Raw genomic sequence first — 14,666 nt, 5'->3', positions numbered from 1 at the left:
ATTACAGGCGTGAGCCACCGTGCCCGGCCAGGAAAACCTTAACTTTTAACATTGGAGCACTGATTCCATTTCTCTGGAGTCCATGTTTCCCAGATGGCCATTCCCAGCTTTTCACTTGAATCAATTCCTTAAAACTGGATTCTGATCCTTTCAATTATTTCAGGATGACAACAGAAAATATATTTGTATGCTAAATATAGAATTGTGTGGATTGTCAGTTATATAAAAGTGATTAGTTGGCCTTATCCTAAGTAAGCCTTATATGTGGAGCTAGACTATTGACCTCACCATTGTGGTAAGAAAAAAAAAGAAGAAAAAATTTTTATCTGAGGAATGTAAGCCTCTCAGGTCCATAGAGGCATTGGAATGAAACAGCAATCATACTATTCCCCCTTGATCTAAATAATTATGTCTTAAAGCCACTCGCTACATGGGCTCTAGACTAACTAACACCAAGTAGCCATAAAATGCTATGTGCTAGACACCATAATTAATACCTTATAGTTCAACAATGTATAGCCAATCACTGATCAAAGTTATTTTTGTAAACCAGTGGTATTCCTGTCGAACAACTTTGTATCACCCCACTCCTTGTTCACTTTGTCTTTTGAAACCTTCTTATAACAAAGGCTGAAAGAGCATTTCCCAAGGCAACTTGGTAATGTGTCCCAGGCAGCTGTCCTCACTTTGGCTCAAGCAAACCTTTAAATCATATTTTGTGCCTCAGCCTCTTCCTTTTAGGTTGACACCACAACCAGTCAATACCTACCTATTAATGATATTAACTAATTTAATATTGTGAAATATACATATGCCAAATCTACATATTCATAAGACCAGTGGTAACTTCGTGATAATCAAAGAAATTTCTTTGCTATATCGAGTTACAGTATCTGAAATACTCAGCATTATTTTAAGCTATAAATGGCCAAGTGGAGGAAGAAAACTAAAGTTTGTTCTGTGTCTACTACATGCCACTAACTTTACCTTCATTACCTTGTTTAATTCTCATAACAATCCTATCTAGTAGATATCATAATTCCCATTTTACAGATGATAAAATTTAGTAACTTTGTTGAACTCAAATATCTAATAAATGGTGGAATCAGGACTGCAGCTTGGGTCTTTTTGGAACAAAATCCCATACTACTACTCCAATGGTTAAAGGATGCTTATTTTGGTAATGAACTAGTATGGATGAGATTGTTAGCTGTAAAATCCATCCTTGGCTTGCTCCTGGAAAAGATGGCTACAAAAACCTGAGTAGTAGGGCTATCCATACCTTTGAGTTGTCTTTCACCCCTAAGAAGAGTTTGTCCTTCAGTGTCATTTCTGATAGTGTTCACATGCCTGGTCAAATGAGTATAGATATTTGGCTGCCTTTTCCTCCAGTCTTCACTGACATTGAAGAAGTTGATGTAGGATACTGTTGGACCCTTTCTTTCTTCAATCTTGCCTAGGGCCTGGTGCTCAAATCTGGAGCAGAGTTAGAAGAAAAAAGAAGAGTAAATCAAGTTTCAGGGATTAAGTGGCTCTCCTAAGTTTCAGGAAGCAGTCTCAGAGTGAATGATGTAACCCTACCCTCTTACAATGACTTACCACTAGCCTCTCATCCCCCCAAACGGAGAACTATAACATAATAGACAGTTTTAAAGATAATTCCACTTTACTTATTTTAACAATCAAATCAAATCTGTACCATTCAATCAATTGTTCTAGAATCAGCTCCTGATAAAGGGTGGTTTGGTCATGATCACCTATAACATCTTTGCTTACAATTACACATTTAACTCTTAATTATCTATAAGTAAGGGCAAGAAAAACAACAGGATAAATAATTCCTAATGAGAGATGATAAAAAATAACTTCTGATTCATTTTGGGGCAGTGTTCTCAGAAACACACACATTAGTCAAAATTTTGGCCCATTCTATGTATAACCTTTGACTTTAAATCTCATTTTAACCTTAGGTCCAATGGTCCAGGCCTATATTTAAATGAGGAGACTTATGTTTAATGGAGATCATTGAAGGCATATAATCAAAGACCGGCTATGTTAGCACATTATTCAGTTTTGTGTTTTTGGGGAAACATATCTTTTGGTTGAAGGTGACTACCAAGAGTACACGGATTTTAGTTGCTCATAAGTCCTAATTCTCCAACTATCCACCTTATCATATATTAAATTAAAAAAGCAGGAGGCCATTGGTCTGAAACTGTGTTTGAGTTTCTACCTAAAAAAGCAAACCAAAACCTAACTTAGCAGTATATTTTGTAACAAACAGCCAAGTTTCAATCGATCACAAGCAGCCAAGCTTCAGCCAGTCACGGGCAGCCAACTGATCAGACCGTGCCAAAATAAGGCAAATGCCTAGCTGTAGCCAAGCAGGTGATTCTTTGCTTCCATGTTTGGACTATAAAAGCTCACTGCTTAGTCTGCTGGGTGAATTCTCTGAACCTCTTCTGGTTCTGCGTGATGCCTGATTCCTGAATTGTTCTTTGCTCAAATAAACTCTGTTAAATTCAATTTTTCTGGAGTTTTTTTTTAAACATATGTAATAAGTACAGAATATTTGAAGACAAAAGCCACTACATAATTAATATCAAGTGAAGACAAGATAGAAACCAAACCATAGGTCTACCAACTTTGCAACTTTACAGATGTCCACAAGTCTAGAAAACTAAAGAAAATAAGCAATAATCCCTTGAAGCTTGATCCTTGTGGTCCTATGTCTGTTCAGGATACTAGGGCCTCAGTGACTAGTGTAAATAATCACCTAGACAATGAGGGACAGTATGCAGAGGGCTGGTGAAAGCATCTGCAGAGATATAGGTAGTCACTGCTTTTTAACCTCACAGAAAGGCTACATTAGACACAGTGTGAAAAGCGAAGCAAGATTTCATTACCATAGAAGGCATCTTAGTCAAAGACAGCCCCCTAACAAGTGCACTGAGGTAACAACTAAGCAAGCAACTCACAAATGGCAGCAGCACACATCCTTAGGCAACTGAAAGTGACCACTTAACTAACCTATAACCCAGTTACTATTTCTTCTTTCACAGTGATATCCAATGAGGTAAAGAAACTTTCCTAACGTTGCATGGCACTTTGGTGACAAACCCAAGATTAGAACTCATATACTATTCATGTTTCACCACATCACGCTGTCCTCACCTGATATTGCTTTTCAGTTTGCTTTTGGATTTACAGTGCACAGGAAATGAGAAAAATCAGAGTAATCATAAAGAAATCAAGGTTGGGAGATATTTCACAACAATATTATGACTTTTGTGGCTTGATTCCAGTCCCTAATAAAATTTTCTACTGGAATATAAAACAGATTTGTGACTCTGTGGAAAAAAAATTGAGCAATTAAAATTTGGAATATATATGAGTTCACTATAAAAATAGTACTTCCAAAAGAATATTTTGTCTAAAAAGTACACGTTTATTAAAACATAGCAATTTCAAAGTATCTGATGATATCCTGCTTTATAAGATGCTGAAATATTGATGAAATGATAGCTGAGTTGACGCAAGGCCAGATGAATGATAATATTAAAAGCACTTTAAAAGTCTCCCTGTCAACCAGACTGGGGTAAAATTTCTATTGCAGCACTAGTAGGCCATGTTTTTAAGCTACTGTTGTTCAAAATGGTTATTTGTGACTTTGAAGACATAGTGGAATTTATTCTTACAGGTATAATACAGCTATAGTAAGTGCCAGGTGAGTTATTAAAGAATCAGGCCTTGTTAGATGTGTATTAAGCAGTGAAAGTAAAACGGTGAGGTCCAGTACAGATGTATTCTGAGCCAGGCTAGGAAAATGCTGCTTAGTGAGAAGGACGGGTTTCCTGCTAAAACCTTGAGAAATAGAAAGGGACCCTTTAGATGGAAATGGTAGAAATGCTGTGCCTATGACATAGCATACTAGAAGTGTTCTAAAATATAGTTTGGGGTATAAAATGTTAGAGCTGCTTCATTAGGAGGTTATTCTCTAAAGCGTGTCTCTGGAGCAGGCAGAAAGAGGAGAGGGATAGAGGGCATGGATTTACAGTGATAACTAGTATGATGGTGCTTGCTTCCCTCTTCAGATCATTTCCTCACTCTCATCTTTTCTTCCCTGCTTTGGGGTTATATTCCTAGTCTGGGTTATGACACCCAGAGGATGTGCATCCATCATTTTTCCCTTTCTTAACCTATGATATACTCTCAATTTGCCGATGACTTAAAATTTGGCCTAGCAATATGGCATGATTACAAATCAAAATGACCTTGAGTCTGGTATGCTAAACTTAAAGCAACCAGACAAGATTAAAGGTGAAGATCTGACTTTACATTTTTAAAAAAAATCACTGCAGTGTGGACAAGCTAGTAAAGTTCTAACTAGGCAGCAGCATCTATGAGCAAAATCACCAGCCACATCTGGAGATTTTAATTGACTATATTTGCAATATGACCTTAGATTAGCAAGAGGCTTTACTGAATAAGGTAATGTGCCTAATAGCTTCAAAGAAGGACAGTGCCCAGACCCAGGAGGAATTGAGGGCATTATATCCAGACTGTTATACTCCATTTAGGATACCACAATTTTTAGGTGTCATGAGTAAGGATGGTAATGAACTCTTGGTTAGGTGCATTTATGTTGTGTCATGTTACCTTCTATTTTCCACTCCCCTCTTTTCACCTGCCTTCACTTTTACCTATCTCTGTCTTTTTTCTCCCTTCCTGTCTATTCCCCTGTTTTGGAAGGTTGCAGCTAATCCTTAGTTAATAGCAATGAAGGAGCTTTATGTGCCTTGAAAAGTGAATTCTCTTTCCATCAGGAATTCATATAGCCCAAGTAGATAGTTACATTGGATGTAAGACTCTTCCTTTTCCGAGGTTGAAACAGAGGGTGGATAGGGACATCTTGAGAGAAGAGGGGTGTTGGAGTGAGGGAGATGAGAGCCAGGGCTTCCAGGTGAGGCCCTACTTTGGAGCTACAATGCCAGGTGCTCCATGATCCCTTACATTGTAGACAGTGGACAAGTGGGCTTCAGGGTATAAGGGTGACCTTTGATATGTAGTAGTGGCTGTCTTCCTGTGGGCAGGACAGGATCCTTCCCTCAATGCCAGTGACAAGGCTGATGCAGGAGAATTGCTATGACAACAATAGTAACACTTAACATTTATACAGACTTAACCACATGCCAGTGATTCCTATATATTATTTAATTTAATCTTTATAATAGTTAAGGGAAGTGATTTTAATGTTTTTAATTTATAGAACAGGAAACAATTTCAGAGGTTACATGAATTGCCAAAGATCACACATAATTAGCTGATAACAAAGATGGACTAGAAGCTAGGTCTGCCTGGTGACAGAGCTTCTGCTCTTAACCATTACACTATTCAACCTAATTGTTAATTGGATATAATAGTATAATCCTAGGGGTCCCTAAAGAAGTTTGTACCAATGTAAATTTTCTGTAAATCAGATAATTTTTCTGTAGTTGGGAAAGATGCTAACATTTGGAAAATCTGGGTGCAGTATATATGAGAATTCTCTGTATTAGTTTTACATTTTTTGTGAGAAATTTATGAAAAGTTAAAAAAATCAAAATTGAAAATAAAAAATGTGATTACCAGATGGCTTTGGAAGCTGAATGGTTTTAGAAAGCATGTAAAAGAATGACATGAGACTTGGGCAAGTCTCTAGGCTTCAATCTCCTCTTATCAATGATGGGATGGGTATCATGGAAGGGGTGTGGCCTCTGAAATCAGGTTTGGGTTCAAATCCTTGCTGTAATATTTAGCAGCTATGTGATTTGGAGCAAGTTCTCTAAGTTCTTTGAGCTTTCATTTCCTTGTGTGAAAATGGTAATAAAATACCATTTTCATTTTTTATTTAGATAAATGACTTTATCATTTTTCTAAAATAGATGCTCATTATTAAAATATTCAAGAAAGAAGAAAAGTATAAAGAAGTTTTGTAATCACTCAAAATGTCACCATTCTGAGTTATTTTGAGGATTAAATTTTAAAAAATATGTAAAGTAGCCAACATAAATATTTATGTTTATAAATTTTCAGAAATGTTTATTATCATATAAAATATGATATAACATCAATTGTTAATGGATCATTTTCATTTACCTTTAAGAAATAAAAAGATGCTACCAATTATACTGTTACAGCAGAATTGACCAGGAACAAACCGAGAGGCACAGGAAGTATAGCAAAACAGGTTTATATATGCCAGCGGACTCAGAGAGGGATTTTTCCTCCCAAATTCTGAGCCCCGAACAAAGAATGTAGCAGTCTTTTATACATTTTGGTTAAAGGGGGAGTGGGGCACAGTTACAGTGAGGTTAGGAAGTGGGGCATAGTTACAATGAGGGAGGAAGTGGGACACAGATACAATGAGGTTATCTTTAGCGGGGGCATAGTCTTGATCCACCTTGGTGCCTGCAAACAGTTTACAGAGGCTAGAGTGACAGCTGTTTGGGGAGACAGCAGGGACAGTTGTCAGTGGAGTTTTCTACTTCATTCCCCCCTTTGATGCCCTTATAGATATCATGAGGCATTTGTCTTCATGTGTCTATTATAGGGCATCATTTTCTAATGGGTGACAGCCCCATAAGGCCATTATGTGGGCTGTTGTCTTTTGAGTTACATTTGTTTTTATAAATTTTATAATTGCACTTAGTATGTATGGGCCTATAGTGACAAGGAGGAGAATAGTCATTAAAGGTCCTGTCAGGGGCAGTAGTCATGAAGTCCATTGGCCCAGATTGAGTCCCTAAGTTTGTTTTAGTTTTTTATTTCTTTTTTGGACTTTTTCTTTTAATTTTTTTACCTTGGCTGTCACTATTCTGGACTGGTTTACATAGTAGCAACATTTTTTTCTTAGGAATATACAGGTCCCTCCTTTTTCTGCAGTGAGGAGGTCTAGGGCTCGCCTGTTCTGGAGGCTAACCAGTGCCAAAGAGTCTAGTTGGTTTTGGAGGGTTATTAGGGAATCTGCTACCTGTTGTATGTCTTTGTTTAGTTCTTGAGATAGCTTTTGGTAGTAGTGAAGTCTCTAATCCACCAAGTCCAGCCTGTACCCCAGCTATGATGCCTCCTCCCACGAGGAGTGGTATAAGTAAAGGAGCTGCTCGCTTTTCCCGGACACTTGGGTGGGGACTTAAAACCTTCTCCATTTGAGGAGTGGTGTATATAGTGATGTCTGGGGTAAGGAAAATCTGGGTGCAGACCCCAGTCCAGTTAACTGGGAGGCAAAGGTAAGCAGTGCTACCACAAATGTAGAACATGTCATCTCTCGGACAGTGTATACTGGAGTTGAGAGTTTGGTTGTTGCTGCATAGACTGACTGGCAGAGTCCCTATAGGTTTATTTCCTTTTAGGTTGACGAGACAAGTGATGTTGGATGTCTTAGCCAGATGGACGTTATATGCCACTGGTCCAACTAGGTGTGTTTTGCTGGGGTTAATGGTGGAACTGATGGAATTGTTCCAACCTGAGAGGACAGGGACTCCAAAGTATACACGTCTTTGGAGGGGCAGACAAATCCAATACAGGGTGTGATTAGGCAAAGCATTAAGGTTGGTGTTGAGGAACTTGGCTATCTGAGAAGTAGTATCCAGGAGTCCTGAAATTGGCCTCATTATACTCGGGGGATCTGGAAGCTGTGAAGTAGTATTCTGGGGCCTTGAAGCTAGCTTTGACATATTCTTTGTACTTTTAATGTTTCGGGTTCCACTGAGGAGCCCTGGAACATACCTCCAGCAGACTCTGACACCTTTTTCTGGCCTGTTATCTTTGTCTGGTCCGTACCCATCTTTTGTTGTATAGTACCTGTCCAATATCTTCTGTCCCCCTGAGTGCAGATCCATGGGTCTATGTAACAAACTCTCTTAAGACTGGTATAAGCCTGAAACTCTTTAGTTTTGTATCAAGGGTAAAAAATCATCATCTAAATCATCACATTTTCAGACGTCCTGGATACATACTGGAGGGAAAGGGAGAGGGCTATTGATGACTGTAAGTGGGAGACAGACAAGGATTAGAATGTGGAACAACATTGTAACCAGAAAAGGGACCCTACCACAGCCTAATATAAGACGATTAATAACGGTCCTTTTTTTGGCCCCCAGTCTTCTGGGGCCACTGGGTAAAGTCCAATGCCCAGTAGTAGGGTTAATAGTCTAACAGTTCAATGGCGATGTAGGAGACTGGTCCAGTCATCTGGTTCTTGGTGCCGTCTTTGGGTGATTGTTGTGTCGGAAACGGATCTTCAGTGGGTCTTCTGGGTTTTGGTTCTGTTGCCTAAAGGTTTGGTTGTCCTCAGGTGTGGCCTTCTTTACTCTCATGTGATGAATCTAGGGCGCTATCCCTGCAACTTTAACAGCAGGGGGTATGATTAAGATTACAGGGTGGAGGCCTGTCCAGGTTGGCTTTTAGTGGTGTTTTTTTTCAATCTTTAACCCAAACCGAGTCTCTAGGCTGGTGTGTGTGTGCTGGGTGTCCCATTGTTACAAGGACTCTTTCCATAACATTGTGATGAAGCTGACTCAGGGTTTTAGACGAGGAAATAAGCTGAGTGTGTAGGGTTTTTTTCCTATCCGGGTGACATCTTCCTTGAGCTGCCTGGTTATGGGTAGGGGTCTTTCGTATAAAATTTTAAAGAGTGAATATCCTGTCGGCCCTGGAGTTCATCTGACTTTAAGCAATGCTAGACTAAGTAAGTTTATCCAAGGTAACCCTGTTTCTTGACACATTTTTGCAAGGGTATTTTTAAGGGTCCAGTTCATGCTCTCTATTTTCCCTGAGCTTTGTGGTCTGTATGTAGTATGGAGTTTCTACTTGATTCCTAATATTTTAGTTAAAGTCTGCATGATCTCTGCCGTGAAGCTTGGCCCAGGGGTCAGAATAAATCTGCCATTTTATTTCTCTGGGAACTGTGACTGCCATTATCATGGACTTCAGGGCCGACAATGAGAGGTCAGCCGTACCTTCAGGGTGGAAAGTGATTTGGGCCCCCAACTTGTGTAGGCAGTCCCGTCCTAACAAGGGAACTGGACAGTCTGGGAAATAGAGAAACTCGTGTGTTACTTGATGTCCCCCAAGCTGACAGGAGTGGGGCTGGCAGAAAGACCTGGCTACCTGATTTCCAGTGGCTCCAATTATGGTTGTCTCTCGCCCTGTGAGAGGGGCAATTTGGGTGATCACCACTGAGTGCTGAGCCCCAGTGTCCACCATGAAGGTTACAGGTCGGCCCCCCACATCCACAGTGACCATGGGCTCCCGGGGTCCTAGGTTGAGGGAGTCCGATTGGTCCTATTTGGAGTTTACGCCTGTGAGGCTAATTAGGTACTGGGTCTCCGGTTCTATCTGGAACCCCCAAGGAGGGCCTCGTCTTGAGGGGAGGCCAGTCTTTCAGTGTGGGCACTCGTTTTTCTAATGCCCCATCTCTTTGCAGTATGTGCACTGGTCCGGTCTTAGTGTCCCCTTCCTGCGGGACCCCCTCCCAGGTTTTGTACCGAGCCCTGGGGTAGACACAGGAGCCCTGAGTGCCGCTGCCAGGAGTGTGGCCTTATGTTTCATCTTTTTCTCACTTTCCCTCTGGGCCACACGATCTCGGTTCCAGTACACCTTCTGGGCCACCTCCAACAGTTGAGTGATGTTCATTCCCGCAAAATCTTCTAGATTTTCAGGCTTCGGTGGCATTGAGCAGGGTCATGGCGATGCAGACATCCCCCTGGGGGAACTTGTCGCACTTGAGCATCTCGGGCTAGTAGAAGCCGAAGAACTGCATGACAGGCTCACACGAGTCGCACACAGCCTTGCAGAGCCAGCAGCACAGGTAGATGGGCTGGTTGAGGCAAAGGGGCGCAAAGAGCGAGCAGAGGAAGAACGTGGGTACCCATGTGGCGGTTCTTGTTGAGCAGGGGCACCCAGCTGCTGGCCTGCTGCTTCACCTCGGCCATGGTCTCGTGCTCCAGCAGGTTGGGCAGCACCATCTTCTTGTAGCCCACGTTGTGGCACAGCCACAGGTCTGCGGGGATGTCCATGCACTGCGGTGGCTTGGCGTAGAAGCGGCCGCTAGGGTAGGAGCCGACGCCAGACTGACTGAGTTCGCGGTCAGGAGCACGGCTGCCAGCTCCAGCAACACGCCCAGGCCGGCCCAGTGGCGGCCCCCCTACCCCACACCCGCGGCCCATGCCAGCTCTGCGCGCTGGCTCCTCCATGTCGGGGCTGCCTGCCGCTTCCGCACACCCGATCCACACTTCCAGGGGTCTCTGGGGACAAAAGGCGCGGTCCCCAGCCCTGTCCTGCTCCGTGGCTGCGCGCTCCCGCCGGGTCCCTGCCAGTGGCAGCCCTCGGCCTGCCACAGGCGCCGCGGCGGGAGCACGCGCGGGGCGCAAGGGGCAGGGCGCGGGGCACGGGAAGCCGCACTGACTCCCGAGGCTGCCGCGTAGGCGCAACATCTGGGGCTGCTCGCTGCGCCGACGTCTCTGGATAGAGGACGCCTGCTGGTGCATTGTCTATCATGGCTTGTGGCTTTTCAGTGTAAGAAGGGGTATGTTGTTTCCAATTCAGGAGATCTATAGTTGAAAAGGGCTGATAATAGAGTACCGGCAGCCCCTGCTGGACAGTCCTATCCTCGACAACCCAGAGTTGATTTCACGGACTGGCAATTGGAGGGATGGAGCTGGGTTCTTGGCAGAGTCTCCTCGGCCAGGTCATCAGGCATCTGGGGCGGCGGGTCTGAGGGTGGCGGAGTGTCCAGTGCCAACAGTGTGGGTCCGGGAGTTGGGTCACCGGGATTGCATGGAGGCGGCAGGGGGAGTTCATCTTCCAGCGGCCCTTGGTGGATGGGCTTGGAGTTGGGGTCAAGAGACTTTCTTGGCTTCTGAGCAAAGCGGACCTTACTCTGACCCTTCTCTACACAGAACTGGACCCAAGGGGGCAGAGTTTGGGCAATTTCTAGCCAGGAATCGATATAGGGGAATTGATCTGGGTGTCCAGGGGTTCCTGTAACTCGTTTCCAGACTGCCTGGATTATAGCCGTGCCGAGGGTGCCTGATTCGGGCCACCCAACTCCAAAAGAAGGCCACTCCTATTCGCAGAGTGTCTGGAGGAGATTTGGTGACATCTTAATTCCGCAGTCACCTGAAAATCCCTTTCTAAAATTTTTGATCATACACCTGAGGACACTTGGCTTAGATTCTTTCCCTCCCATTGTGTCCTACTGATTGGTGTCGCACAAGGTGGGATTTTACTGTCAGATGTTCACCTGGCTGCTCCCCTCGCGGGGATTTAGGCACGTCTTGGTGAAGGTGCACCCGTATAAACCCCGGGCCTGGTCACTCTCCTTCCGGAGGAGTGAGTCGCCGTTATGCCTTCCGCTGCTGCCACAGAACCGCAGGTACCGACCCAATCAAGCTCCGTAGCTTTTTGCCGTGGAGCTATAGCACTCACGCTCACACACACACACCACGCACACAGAGGTTATTACATTCCCCCCGCCACGGGGAACCTTAAACCTTTCCTTAGGAGGTGATCAAGCTCCTCTTCCATCCTGAGACTGGCTTGGCTACCTGTGGATAGGGTCCCGGGACCTTACCGTGGCCAACATCTGACGTCCTTTCCTGGTTGCCTGGTTGCCAGTACTTCACTGCTGTCTGGGTGGGTCCTGGGCTCATGGTTGGTGGAGCGCCTCCAAGTGAAGAGGAAAATATCCTCAAGCGGGATATGGCGCACCTCAGGCTCTCTCAGTCGTAAGGGGCCGGCTGAGCCGGTGGCCTTAAAGGGCCAGTGCACTCGGCTTTCCCGGTCAGGGAACCAAATGTTACAGCAGAATTGACCGGGAACAGACCAAGAGGCACAGGAAGTATAGCAAAACAGGTCTATATACGTTGGCGGACTCAGAGGGGGATTTTTCCACCCAAATTCTGAGCCCCGAACAAAGAATGTAGCAGTCTTTTATACATTTTGGTTAAAGGAGGAGTGGGGCACAGTTACAATGAGGTTAGGAAGTGGGGCATAGTTACAATGAGGGAGGAAGTGGGACACAGTTACAATGAGGTTATCTTTAGCGGGGGCAGGGTCTTGATCCACCTTGGTGCTTGCAAACAGTTTATAGAGGCTAGAGTGACAGCTGTTTGGGGAGATAGCAGGGACGTTTGTCAGTGGAGTTTTTTACTTCAATACTATGTTGAGTCATGACTGTAAGCTACATCATTATTTTAGAGATGTTACATTGTGGAATTATGCATTCAGAAATCAATAAAATACTTCATATATGCAATATTTACTTCATTCTAAAAGGGACTTATTTCAATGTCTCAAATATAAGATATATACTACAACTAATATATAAATTTAATAATTATTTCTTCCACTGCCCTCACCCCACATACAACCCATCTGAATCAAGGAACTATGCTATAGGCATTACATTTACAGAAAAATTTGGAAGGATATACAACAGAATGTTAATAATCATTATTATTAATGTTAATAATCATTATTATTAAATGCAAGATACAAAGGATTATTAAAAATTTCTTCTTTTATCTCTATTTAAAATTTTTTTTACAATAAGCTTTTAAAAAAGCTGAGTAAGACAGAATAGTTTATACCAAAATTATCCTACATTGTGCAGAAACAAGCAGGAATATTCAAACTGAGGTAGCCTCAAAAACTTTACTCAATGTCTTTCCAGAGACTGGGAACCTTGGGCAGGTACCTTCAAAGTGGAGAACATGAAGAGTAGTCCTTAGTAATCTGACCTCCTAGCTGCTTCATTTTACCCCCTTATGTTACCGAAAGGTTGGCACTTGTCCCCGTTGTTGCATCAGAAGAATGAGGACAAGTGGTTTGAGGAGGAAAGAGGAGTTTATTAATTTGCCAGAAAATGAGGAGATTGGCATACTCCTGTCTCAAAGTACCAACATCCTGCTTCGGAGCAGAAGTACAGAGCTTTTAAAGGTTTTGATCAATCCCATCTTCAGCTAAGACAATCTTTCTTGACCTCCAATTAATCCCATCTTCAGCTACGATGATTTCGTGACCTCTACCCAGATTAATCCCATCTCCTTTGACACAAAGAACAAAGGAAACCCCCTGCCCCTCCTAACCACTGGCCTAGGGTAGCGATGCAGGTCCTAGCTCTCTGAGCAGGGAATTTTTAAAGTGACATAAAACATTTTTGCCATTTTTTCAAGCTATTTCTTCTGTTACATATTCCCCTCATCAATATTACCCCTCCATATCTATAGGAGGAAGGGCAACTACTCATTTCCCCCGTTCCACTTCTAATTCCAAATCTATAGTCAAACTACAACACCCAAGAAGGATGCAAATAGGCTTTATCTCAAATGCAAATTCTGATCGATTGGTGGTGGCTCCTAAACCCCTTCCCTGGGGAAGATTCTGAGGCCAAGTTGGAATTAAGTAAGAAAAATTGGAATTGACTGTTCTCTTACCTTTAGATGTGGTGATTACTTTTTCTACCAGCAAAGTTAAAAATCCTAACCAATTCCTGGATTACTGCTGTTTATGCTAAACTAAATCTATTTTAGAAAAGTCATAATTCAAATTTGCAAGTCTAAAATATGATATAGTTTGGTATTATTATTTTCTTAAGTGACAGGGTCTCATTGTGTTGCCCTGGCTGGATTTGAACTCCTGTGCTTATGATCTTCCTACCTCCCCCATACCATTGCATACGGCCTCATCATTTGCATTATCTTTTTTTCTTTTTTTAAGAGACAGAGTCTCACTCTGTTGCTCAGGCTACAGTGCAGTGACATTGCAACCAGCTCTATGAACAAATTTCAGTGACCCTCATATGGTTTTTTATAATCGTCTCCCTTAACTAACTACTTGACATTTTGAGTTGTTTTCCAGAAACAGAATTTTCTGCAGGACAAAAGAGCTGAGATTCTGAAGGCCCCTAGGCAGACTTCCTGATGGCAAGAATCACCATCCCCCACAACCTGCCCCAATGCAGGTAGCTCACTGTTAGTTACACTACAACCTACCCCAAGGCATGTGGCCCCTCCTTTAAAAGCCCTTGATCTCCATTATTTGGGGAGATGGGTTTGAGGCAGTTTCTCTTGTTCTCCCAACAAGATGTCTTTTGTATTAAAAAATTATTTTCTTCCCTGGCAATCTTTGTTGTCTCAATAATTGAATCTGTGTGCAACAAGCAACTGGCCAGATTTAACTGTAACAGAAGGAATGGCCTGAAAAAGGGTAAAATGTTTTAGGAGTTGTCTCTTTAAAACTCCCTCACCCTTTTGGGGAATTAAAACCTGCATTCCTGCCTGAGGCCAGTAATTTGAGTGTCAGGGGAGTGCTCTTTGTTTTTTTGTATCACAGGAGATGGCTCAATGGAATTGTCTGGGCAGAGGTCACAAGATTGTCTTCCCCAGAGATGGGGTCTACCAGGACCATCAATTATAGTTAAACAGCAATAGCCTGAAGCTGAAAACTCTCTTTGAAAAGCTCTGTATTTCTTCTTGTAGATAAGACAATGGTACTTTAAGAAGAGAGTCTACCATTCTCCTCATTTGCCAGAAAATTAATAAACTTCTCTTCCCTTCTGCTCAAACCACTTGTACTAGTTCTTCTGATGTGGCCTCAGGGACAAGTGCTGAACTTTTGGTAGC

At 42.8% G+C, this 14,666-nt stretch overlaps 1 protein-coding gene and 1 pseudogene across 1 annotated transcript in view; both read right to left on the bottom strand.

Moving 5' to 3' along the window:
- ZMAT1 (zinc finger, matrin-type 1) overlaps positions 1–7,880 on the bottom strand; it is a 56,865-nt gene extending 48,985 nt beyond the window's left edge. The window contains exon 1 of the mRNA XM_012650024.1: positions 7,092–7,880. Coding sequence (XP_012505478.1) covers positions 7,092–7,880 — 789 coding nt within the window. The remainder of the gene's footprint in view (positions 1–7,091) is intronic.
- A 1,817-nt stretch (positions 7,881–9,697) lies between these two features.
- On the bottom strand, positions 9,698–10,529 carry LOC105814896 (annotated as a pseudogene).
- Between the last annotated feature and the right edge of the window lie 4,137 nt (positions 10,530–14,666).

The sequence above is a fragment of the Propithecus coquereli genome, unplaced genomic scaffold (genome assembly GCF_000956105.1).
Source record: "Propithecus coquereli isolate 6110/MARCELLA unplaced genomic scaffold, Pcoq_1.0 Scaffold31, whole genome shotgun sequence".
Taxonomy (NCBI): Eukaryota; Metazoa; Chordata; class Mammalia; order Primates; family Indriidae; genus Propithecus; species Propithecus coquereli.
This window is presented reverse-complemented; position numbering and strand designations above follow the sequence as displayed.